At 41.9% G+C, this 12,008-nt stretch overlaps 1 protein-coding gene across 1 annotated transcript in view; it reads right to left on the reverse strand.

Annotated features, from left to right (window-relative positions):
• Positions 1-11,390, reverse strand: part of cnmd (chondromodulin) — a 28,611-nt gene extending 17,221 nt beyond the window's left edge. The window contains exons 1-4 of the mRNA XM_007893456.1: positions 11,143-11,390; positions 10,321-10,458; positions 3,658-3,798; positions 2,166-2,279 (exon numbers count right to left, since the gene is read on the reverse strand). Of these exons, the coding sequence (XP_007891647.1) occupies positions 2,166-2,279; positions 3,658-3,798; positions 10,321-10,458; positions 11,143-11,214 (465 nt within the window). The 5' untranslated portion in view covers positions 11,215-11,390. The remainder of the gene's footprint in view (positions 1-2,165; positions 2,280-3,657; positions 3,799-10,320; positions 10,459-11,142) is intronic.
• Positions 11,391-12,008: the final 618 nt, after the last annotated feature.

Here is a 12,008-nt window from a genome sequence, read left to right on the forward strand (position 1 = left end):
TAGAAACATTATGGAAATGTTTATATCACATTCGCGCCTGATTTATTTTGGCATTCAAATATCAATAAGTTAATTCTTCCCTGAAAGTAAATTGAGATAGACAGGCTAAATTGATCTTTACTTTCTTACTGAAGCGTTGATTGGGAGGTAATCGGCAACCTGCTTAACCCACTCTATTTCTACCTAGGGTCAGCCAAATGACAGAATATAAAAATAATTCTTGCAATATAATAATGATAGGTTAACAGAGGCGTGTGGAATAAGGAAACTTGCCCACCATTTCCCCCTTGCCGGGAATCAAACCCAGGTCTCTCGCTTGCGAAGCGAGTGTTCTAACCACTGAACAATATAACAATAATAGTAGCAATTCACAATGTAAATTTCACTTTAATAAAGATTGAGATATTGTATTTTCTCCTATTTGTGATATATGTAGAATATAAATGCTTGTTGAATTACGTAGATGCAATAATTCTTTGTGAAGTTATGGGGTGCAATAATAAGTTTTTTTGTATAAACTTGAAGGTTTTCACTTTCTACAATCTGTTCTACCCTGTTCAAATACTGGAAAAATTTTCAGACGCAAAAACAATCAATATTTTGTTGATAGAAGTGCCCTGAATCTCTGGAATTCCTTGTCTCAACCCCTTATCTTGCCTCCTCTTTGCCAATCTTCAAATCGCACCTGAAGACTTTTCCCTTCAACTGTGCCTTCAGCTACCTCCCTTTCCTTCCCAGCTCGGCATCAAAAAGTATTGTTATTAAGTCCTCAGACGCTACCTATATGAAGGACACTATAAATGCAAGTTGTTGTTGTAGAGAACAAATGACATTCCTACTATTCAATACTTCCTGTTTTTAATTTGTACTAAATTATAGTTGCCACCAGCAGTTTTATCCACAATGAAGCAATTATTTTGTTTTGATCAGCCGGCTATCTATCTGTCATATTCGGAAACCCGTCACCATGCTTAAGAATGTCCAAACCAGACAGAGTTCCATATTTGCCATGAAAATGTCTCTCTATCTCAAATGTGCAATCTCTCCTCAGAGGGATGCACTTTGCTTACCTAAATGTCAAAACTGAAACTAGTTGCCAATAAATATCACAACCAAACCCAACACTAACATTCACCTGACCTTTTGACACACACTTCCAACAGATCGTTGGATTGGCATCAGGACTGCTACCACGGCCAATCTGTCCCTCCCTAAACCAGACTGCCACAAAAGAAAATTGTCCAACAATCAGGTCCACTCTTAACCATGGCTCGATTTATTTCTGTCCCTATTCCATGTGGGTTCTGTTAAGGAAAGTGCATTACGTGCCACAACATTATCATGTATGATACTCGCGAACATGTGCCAAGTAAATTCCGGACGAGACCTGTGAAAAGCACAAGTTAAACTTAGGTTAGAAATGTCACGTCTCATTGTTTCTACCTCCACCTTTACTTCTCTTACTGCTTCGGGCACAAAGTAAATGGGCCACAAAATGTTGGCTTTCCTTGTCCCACCTGTACCTCATTTGCATTCCAGTTGTTCTACTAATTAGCCTGGGTGGGCTGGGTTGCTAATAATAACTAAGAAGGAATAAATGCAATATATCATAAAAACTCATTTCAGGTCAGATTCACTGCACGATTGCCCGGTGGCTAATAATGATGGCAACTATTCTGAGCTTTATTTGTCTTTGCAGTCTCTTCTTTCACTTGTCTTCTTTCACTTGAGACATTCCATTGCAAATTAGCTTCCTTACCTATCCCAACATTAACATTCACAGAATGGCAACCAGGTTAGATGCTTTACTGAATCTGAATGTCACACTCAAAAGGAAAGTCTTTCCCTAGAACAAGTGAATCTCCCATTGAATGACAATAGCATGGGATTGAAGTCTGCGGAAATGAATGAACTGATTTCACACATTCCTCCAGCTGATGGATGCCTGGTGGAGTTGGGCAACAATGTCTCCAAGTAACGTTTTGATTAATATGTGACTTTTTTTATATAAACGAATGGTCTGAAATGCTGTACACTGTCCAGCGCCTTGGGACGTCCTCCCAACGTGAAAGGCGCTATACAAATGTAATCTTGTTGTTGTTGTTACCTTTGTCATACTCTTGTAAACCTGTGGAAGTTTTAAAAATCTACATTTGAAAACCTACTAGCTCAAAAGAAACAGCCTCTGTTTTCAAAGACTCAATATCTGGAAGATGTGCTTTAGCTTGTGCCTTGATGTAGCATTTCTCCCCTCCAGCAAAGTGGATTCCTGTAATTCCCTGCAACACAGAAACAAGGTACAGTTGAATAGTCCATATAAACACGTTTAAATTAATAACACGGTTTCCCCTCTTATTGTTCTGAAACATACCACAAAGTACAGTCAAACCTGTTGAAGGAACTGCTTCCATTCAACAACCACTCCCTGTTAACATCCACCCTGAACAGTCTGGACAGCCCAGTTCGCACACTAATGAACCTTTACTCAGAGTCCACCTTATAAAGGCCACTCTGGCCCAATCCCCTGAAAGGTTGTTGAAGACAGGATTGACTGTATGTAAAAAGTAATATATTACTATTTACTTCTGCGAGCTATCTAGTTCATGTGGTTCCCAAGGATACATATATAATATGTGCGTGTGTGTGTGTGCGCGGGACACGAATACAAACACAAGAGATGTGTTTATGCCAGGCATTGGATAGTTGGAGCATTGCATCCAATTTTGAACACCCAATATAGAAAGGAGACGACAACAACTACAAAGGAAATCTTGCAGGAATTGAAAAATTTGGATCATTTTAAGTGGAAGAGGGTCAAAGGGGATTGTAAACAAAGTTCTTAAATTATAAACAGCAGACTATTTGCACTGCGAGTTTGTAATCAAAAGGTGGCTTAAACTGAGGATTATCAGAAGAAGTAAAAATGAGGTGAAGCTTTTTATGTATACAGAGTTTACAGAACAAAAATGGCTGTCGTAACCACATCCATAACAGCATTTAAAATGGAATTAGATAAATATATAAGGGAAATTATTACCAAAGGATAGATATGGAGAAGGAACAGGGAATGGTAGCAATACCAATTAACTTCATAGGAGGAGATAGCACAAGCATAAAACATGTTAGGCCAAATGGCATCCTTCTGGGCAGTGAACATTCTATGATTGTAACGTGGCCATGAGGATCAGCTAAGAGACCTTAAACTTTCTGATTCTTAAACAATCAGGAAACTGAATGAGTACACAACTAATGTTTCCTTACTTTTCAAAATTGTGAATTGGGCCAATTAATTTTGGCTCCAAACAATAAACTATGAATAATAATCACATCTGTAAATTAAATATTATTCCTATAAAATCATTGACTATGTGAAAAGGATGAAGCTAAATTGATCAAACATTACATTTTAATGGACAAGTAATTTATTTCTAGAACAAAATAACAAATTTCTGCACAATATCTAGATTGAGAAAGAATTTCTAAAATCATTATAAAAAATAACAAAACATAACAGAAGTCAAAAAAATGGATTTAAGAATATTAAACTATTGCAGTTTTTCAAACTTTTCAATGTCATTGTTTAATGAAAACAGTACATAATTTGCTCCAAAACCTGTGTTGGCAGAAGTAAACTGCTAAAAAAAACTTGCAACTTACAGTCTGAAAATCATGAACTTCAACTGCCTCTTCATTCCCACTTCCAGTTCTGAAGGTCTCGAGATTATTTTCAGTATCAATTTCCAATGAACCTTCCTTTACCTTTCCATTGATGCTCATGGTGTAATGCATATTGTACACCTGCAATCAAATAAATGCCATTATTATTAACAATATAAAGGGTAAAAAGCATGCCAAGAACCTTTCAGTTAAGTAATCCTTGCATTTTATGATTTATTATATCCATGCTTTTCTATATAAGAAATAGATGGATAAAATCAACATTTCTTTTGCTATTGTAATTTCATTGGTGTGTGATATATTAATTATACTCCTTGCATTTGATGTAAGTGCCTTATCACGTTGCTGAGACATCTTAAAATACTTGGTGCAGCTGCTGCCTTGTATGTCTATCCATTACATTTTACAAACTCACCATATTTATCCAAAATAGTTGGTAATGTGTCCTGAGTGGTGGTGATGTTGGCAACTCTCATTGGAAAACTGTGAATCAGTTTACTTTATTTGCGTGCTGTTGGGCAGGTTTTGAAACATAAAATGTCAGATTTCCTAAATGAGATGGTGCAGTAATTCAGGACATGAATCAAAGTGTTTCAGCTAATAAACCACAACACTCTGGCCACAAACAGGTTTCCCTGCTTTATAGCAAATAACATAATAAATCATATTATTCATGTATTATTGATTAATTTTGAAGGTTTCTTTTTAACTGAACTGAAAAATGTATCCACATTGGAGGAACAGTTTAGGATATTTAATGGGTTTATTGCTGAAGATTAATTTACCCTTAATAGAACTAAAAGATTTTTTTTTCCATTTCTTACATTTCACTCTTTGGAACACTTAGTTCAAATAGCAGAAGATGTGTATAATTCAGGCATATTTGAAGGTCATGTTTCATCAAAATACTGCAACAGAGTCTGGGCAAGCGACAGAGACAAACAGCTGAATTGTTCTTCTGCCAAAGCACCTGAAAGCAGATCTAGTGAAGAAAGCCCAGCAAAGGAAATTATTTCCTTCACTTTTGTATATATTTTTAGGAGATGCATCCTTTGTAGCATTGAATCAGTTCTTAAATTATTAAGCATTTTTAACCACTGACAATTGGATTGAAAATTGTATTGCTCTCATTGGTTGAAGCAATACAATTCTTTCTTCACTAGATCTGCTTTCAGGTGCTTTGGCAGAAGAACAATTCAGCTGTTTGTCTCTGCCACTTGCCCAGACTCTGTTCAGTGTTTCCAGGATAAATGGAAACATTTTGACCCATGAATTTAAAACCTTCAAATTAAAATATATGTGCCCTATTTTGCTTTAGGATACCAGTCTTTAAGAAGGGTGTTATTTTCTTGTATGTATACATTATACACAATTGCTTCATGAGATTCTAACTGTGAGGATATCCTAAGGTTAGAAACATCTCTGTGATTACCACTAATCTCAAATTAATCAAAATCACTGCATGATATTCCTCTCAAGAATAGAATATTGCAGTGTTGTAATATTGCATTAGATAATCTACATTAGGATGAAAAGATAATGTAAACACATCTATACCTAAATTAAGACATGATGCCCATATTTAGAAATAATTCAATTATTTTGTTCCCACAGCGTGCATTCTTAATGAAGGTATGATTACTGATATAAAGCCTATTTCAGCGCTCATGCATATTGTTGCATAATATCTCTGAATATCATGCACCAGATCAGCTCATGATTATTTATTTCAATAAAGCATTCAACATAACAAATTTAAACTGTTATAGTTCTTTACATAAATGTTGGGAAGGTAATTACCATCAACACCATGAACAACAACAACTTGGATTTATATAGCACCCTTCATGCCGGATGGCGTCTCAAAGCTCCAAGCCAGGGGGAGGGGGAGGAAGGTGACCAAAGACGCGGTTGAAAAGAAAGGTCTTTAGCAGAGACCTGAAAATAGGAAGGGAGGGAGCGAGGCGAAGGGAGTGAGGAAGGAAGTTCCAGAGCCTCGGGGCATAGGGTGGAGCGGAGGACTCGGGGGACGAGGAGGAGGCCAGACCCGGAGGAATGAAGGCAACGGGTACTGTTTTGAGGAGAGAGGAGGTCAGAGAGGTATGGAGGAGTGCAGGGACTTGAGCACAAGGCTGAGGATCTTGAAATCGATCCTCTTTGGGCCAGTGCAGTCTGGCAAGGACTGGGGTGATCGGGGAGCTGAGATCCATGCGGGTGAGAGTGCGGGCAGCAGAGTTTTGAATGATTTGGATTTTATGGATGGTAGTGGATGGGAGGCTGGCGAGGAGGGCGTTAGAGTCGTCCAGCCAAGAGGTGACAAAGGCATGGATTTCATGCCTTTGACAAAGGCCAGGGTTTCAGCGGCTTTTGGAGTGAGGTATTGGCAGAGATGGGCGATGCGTTGGAGGTGGAATCAAGTGGTGCTGGTGAGGGACTGGATGTGGGGGAGGAAGGATAATTGGGGGTCAAACCTGATGCCGAGGTTGCGTACAGATTCGGAGAGTTTTAGGGGGAGGTCGAATAGGTGGAGGAGGTGAGAGCCGTGAGATTTTAGACGTTGATGAGAGCCAAAGAGTAGGGCTTCTGTCTTATCAATGTTCAGCTGAAGGAAATTTGCTCTCATCCAGCTCCTGAGGTCTGACAGGCAGGCTGACAGGACATCAGGGGACTGGGGGTCGTAAAGTGAGGTGGAAAAATAGAGTTGGGTGTCGTCTGCATACATGTGGAAGTGTAAACCATGTCTGTGGATGACATCCCCAAGAGGGAACATATAGATCAGAAAGAGGAGAGGGCCAAGGATGGATCCTTGAGGTACCCCGCAGGGGACCGGGTGAGAGCGGGAGGAGAAGCCGTTTATGCAGATGTACTGCTGGCGGTTCGTGAGGTAGGACTTGAACCAGGCGAGTGCGGTCCCACTGAGGTGGATGACGGAGGAAAGGCAGTGGAGGAGGATGGCGTGATCGACTGTGTCGAACACGGCGGAGAGGTCCAGGAGGACAAGGAGGCAGAGGGAGCCCTGGTCACAGATAGAGAGGATGTTGTTTGTGACTTTCACAAGCGCAGTCTCTGTACTGTGGGTGGAAACCGGACTGAAGGGGTTTGAAGAGGGAGTGGGAGGAGAGGTGTGCGCGAAGTTGGTTGGCAACAACGCATTCTAGAACTTTTGAGAGGAAGGGCAGGTTAGAGATAGGGCGGTAGTGGCTGGGGTTTGAGGGATTAGGAGGGTTTTTTCAGGAGGGGGGTGATGACAGCAGTTTTGAGGGAGGCAGGGACTGATCCGGAGGAGAGTGACTGGTTGATGACATCACCCAGTAGTGGGCAGAGGAGGGGGAGCTGTGTGATCAGCAAGTTGGTGGGGAGGGGATCGAGGCAGCAGGTAGTGGTTTTCATGGAGGTGATGGTGGGTGCGAGGGAGGAGGGAGAGATGGGGAGGCAGGAATGTAGAATGGGGGTGGTGGTAGGAGCAGACGATGGGGAGGGTGAGCGGTCAGAGAGGGCGTGGTGGTGGGTGACAAGGGGCAGGTGGATGAGGCTGCCTGGCGGATGTTAGGTATTTTAGATGAAAAGAAGTCCATGACCTCCTCGCACTTGGCATTTAATACGAAGATTGAGGAGGCCTGAGAGGGGGCACTGTTAAACAAGATTGCTACTGTGTCCTTTATCATAATGATACCAATAGGCTTTATGAGGTTTTGGCAGAAAACAATGGAAAACAAATGGGGAAAAGGAATAAATAATAAAATAGTAAGATAAATAAATAATAAAGTAAAGGAATTTGGATGGCACAAAATCAAATACTCCCTTGGACTTATTTTTAACCTCTTTTTATCATAAAATAATCCTTACATTTGGCATAGTATCCTTCACGTTAGGAAGATGTCTCGAAGCATTACACAGAATTCACTGTAAAGTGTAGTGACTGTAAAATCTCCATCCATCCCTCTCAGCTGCCTTGGAGTCATCTGAACTTCTTCCCCTCTGGACTTCCTCCTACAATGATCTATCCTCCTCAGTCACTCTTCTCCACAGCTCCCTTTCCTCCATTCTCAATTCCCTTGCTCACCTCTCTTCCCGAACCGTCTACTATTCACGTAAGTCGCCATGGTACACCAGCCACCTCCGCTCCCTTAAAGCACAGGTGTGTGCCGCTGAACACACCTAGCTTAAATCAAACTCAACGGTCCATTGGCAGATCTGGCTGGACCTTATCAAATCTTATCGCTCCACCCTCGCCTCTGCTAAATCGTCGTTCTACTCCAAGACAATCTTGGAGGTCAAGGACCAGCCCAGGCTCCTCTTCTCCATTATCAACTGGCTCCAATCATACCTCGCCCATCCTTACCTTCAATGCCAACTGTGAGGTGATGCTGGACTTACTCAAATCCAAAGTTGAGGAGATTCGATCAGCTGCCTCTGCCATTTGGTCTGCTACACTCTCCCCCTCCCACCGGGCCCCTACCCATCCCTCCCACCTCACCTTCGAACCTGTCTCCCATTCCTCTCTCACCACCACATGATACCGACCAACTGCTCCATCGACCCCATCCCTACCCCTCTCCTTATCTCCCAGCTCCGCCTCATTGCCCCTCAACTCACTGACATCATAAACTTCTCCCTATCCACTGGAACCATTCCCATCTCATTAAAAAACACTGTCATCATTCCTATCCTTAAAAAACCCTCCCTGGACCCATCTCCACTCTCAAAACTACTGCCCCATCTCCAACCTCCCTTTCTTCTCCAAGGTCCTGGAATTAATTGTTGCTTCCCAGTTTCGCTCCTTCCACTCCCACGACTCCCTTCACGAACCCTTCCAATTGGGTTTCCATGCCACCCACAGCACATAACATCCCTGGTCAAAGTGACAAATGACATTCCGTCCATCTGCTACCAGGGTTCCCTCTGCCTCCTCGTCCTCTTTGACCTCTCTGCTGCCTTCGACACCGTCAACCACTCTATCCTCATCCACCGCCTCTCCTCTCACCTCAACGTTCATGGCTCTGTCCTTGACTGGTTCAGATCATACCTCTCACACTGCCTCCACTTCATCTCCACAAATGGTTTCTCCTCTAGCTCCCATACCATCTTGTGCGCATTCCTCAGGGCTCTGTCCTTGGTCGCCTCCTCTTCAATGTTGTTATTTGAGAGGAAATGTGGCAACCAATTTGAACACAGCTATATCCCATAAACAGCCAATACGTGAATATTCATTTTTATCTAGTGGATTGTTGGCCAGGGCACAGTAGAAGCTCCCTCCTCTTTTCAAATCCTATCATCAGATGTTACGTTTGGATAGTGCCATAGGAACCTTGGTTTAACTTGTCATCTGAAAGATGGTATCTCCAACAATGCAGCACACCCCGGCGTTGTATTGGAGTATAAAAGGAGTATCAGCTCAGATGGTGAATTCAAAGCCCTGAACCCATAGATTCTGACTCAAGGGGAGAGATGTACCAACAGAGACAAGCAAACACCTGCTCAGCTGTATGTTTTAATACAATTTAACATTCATATGTTACAAAAATTAGAAAGTAACAGTTCTCAGCACAACATGACGATTAGTCTTCATTGCAGTGGAAAATACTAACAGATAGTCTTTTCTCACAGTGCCAAAGAACAGCCTTGCCTCATAGATAGAATTCCACACCATAAGGGCAGCCTTGTTTAAGACTGGTTTCTGAATTGCTCATTGGAAGATACAGGAACCTTGGCTCCAAAGAGTTGTTTTAGCTTTACCTCAAAATTGCAAAAGTATTGAATGGCCAAATTCAAATTCCCAGTTTGCTATAAAATAATCCAGCTCCTGGCCCCTATTCAGTTGTACAACAATGACAACTTGCATTTATATGGCACGATTCACACGGTGCAGCATCCTGGAGCGCTTAAAGTTATAAAAGAACCCAGTACTTGAGCGCTCTGAGACGTTACCTGTGTGAGGATGCTATATAAATGCAAGTTGTTGTTGTTGATCCCCAGTCAGTTGTAAAACAACCCAACCCACAGCTTTGAGAGAGATCTTGGGAGGAGTTGTCAGAAATGTTGCTGTAATTAGAGTTTGAGGTTTCTGATGAGATATCTCCCAAACTTTGCACATCGGTTTACAAATAAGAGAAGGTTGCAATAATAATAAAAATAATGGTTGGATTGCATACCTTCATTAAGTTTCAGCCCCTGATATTTCTAACTCCACTAATGTGGGGACTGTTGATTGACGAGCCCAGTCCCCTCCCCAGTATTTTGCGTGGCTCCTAATAATGTAAAGTCTAATGCAATTTTTTTTTACCAGTTTTTTGGGAACCCAATTTTGGAAAGCGACAAAGCAGTTAAATGTAGAAAAGGATAGAGGTGGTTTTCTAATAGTACTACATCATTTTCACTGGTCAGAATTAACACAGTACTGCTAGGTAGGAAAAAGTTTTCCCTGGAGAGCCATACCATTGAGAGTAAAATTGCTCCACCAGTCGATCCTAGTGCAACTAACAGACCATTAACTGAGTCCTGGCTGTGGTGGCTGTCAAGCATTGCCCTGACTCGAGAGGCGCCTCATGCAATTTCACCTTGTGATTGCTGCCCCTCAGCTTCAGATCTTCAGCCTGGACAGGGTGGGAATGCTGACATAATCAAATAAAAAGGGCTGCTTACATTTTTGTCATTGATCTTCCAGAAGTAAAAGGCACCGATGGCTCCAAGTACCAGCAGAGCAGCCCCAGTGATGAGCACCACTGCGCCGATCTTCAGCAGACGACCACTGCTGGAGGATTTCACCGCCACTGTGTAAGCCTCCAAGGTAGGGAAGGAGGGGGAAAAAAACATCTTAATATAACTAATGTCAGATAACAGAAATGCACAGTGCATGAAACATCCACAGCAAACTAGCCCGACAATGCACGTACACAGGGAGGAGAAAATCTTATACCAAGGGGGAAACATTGATTTGCAAACCAAGGGGACACTTTTTCCATTTGAAAAAAAAAGGGGATCTGACTTTGGGATTTTGAACATGTTTGTTGAGGTGGAAACTTGAAACGAGTTTAACTTAAAAGTCCCCCCCCAAACAACACACGAAACACACACACACACACACACACACAGAGTTGCTGAGTTGTCCCCCACTGGACGTTGCATTTAGTTATTGATGAAATTCCACCAACGTTTCTCGTGGAGAGAAAAATAGACTCATCGCATTTGTACTAAAAGTTGCAGTTTGGTCTCAGCGTGAAACTTGATTCTAAAATTCTCACAGAAGCCTGGGAAGGGTTTTTTTTTAAATGACACCGTTAATGTCTATTAAGAAATGACCTTCTCGACTGCGAATCGGTTCACATTCCAACGAAGTCATTCAACAAGTGAGTGAGTGAGTGAGTGAGTGTGTGAATTAACGTTCCTGGTGTAGATGGGATCTAAATGGAAGTTGATCTGTTTCTCTACAATCCAGACTTTTTGAGAGGTTTTCTGAGTACTTACAGGGGGTAGGCACTGCTCCACGTCAGCTGGTCCTGCCAGGGCTATGGGCACTTTTTCTGAGGTTTCTGCCATGGTGTCTGTCTGCTCTGCGCTGACCCTCTCTCTCTCTCTGTCTGAGTGAAACTCCAGTCAATGCAGCATTGAGCAGTTACGTGCTCTGTGTTCCCAATGATCCGCGTTCGGACACCGTCAAACCAAACCCTGGACTTGCACAAACCCCTTCTCACATTCCCCTGAACGTCATTTCCCCCTCGGGATCGGTTTATTTATGTAGGGATTTGACGAGGAATTGAATGCGCGATGAGACTATAATAGGGTCAAACAGAAGAAGGTGGTGAGAGTTTATTTGGACTTCAAATATAACAAACAGGTTACATCGGTTTGGTACATTCTCGGCACTATTCCTGTAGCTGGAATCTCCAGGGTATTTAATAACAGTAATAACCATTTCATACAGCGCCTTATCACGTCTTCGAGGCGTCTCAAAGTGCTTCACAGAAGCTCATTTGTGTTTATTATTACAGATACGGTTTACAGTATTTTCGTAATGTTTCTTAAGTATTGCTTTCAAAATGCTGCGTTTAAACTACTGTAGGGAACCCCTGAGATTTGCGCAATATGACAATAAGATTGGGAATTGAGCCATTGTTTATTAAGCCTATCACGATTGGGAAAAATATTCATGTGTAGTTTCTTATCAGACTATTTCATCAGATATAATCGGACACTTAAGTAGAGAGTAAAGTACACGTGCAAACACATTGAGGCAGCTTGGTTCAATGGGTATTGCTGCCTTTGAGTCAGAAGGTTGTGGGTTCAAGCCCCAAGTTCTGGTATTTGAACTCACATTGTCTTGTCCACAGTCC

The sequence above is a fragment of the Callorhinchus milii genome, unplaced genomic scaffold, assembly GCF_018977255.1.
Source record: "Callorhinchus milii isolate IMCB2004 unplaced genomic scaffold, IMCB_Cmil_1.0 Scaffold4, whole genome shotgun sequence".
Lineage (NCBI taxonomy): Eukaryota > Metazoa > Chordata > Chondrichthyes > Chimaeriformes > Callorhinchidae > Callorhinchus > Callorhinchus milii.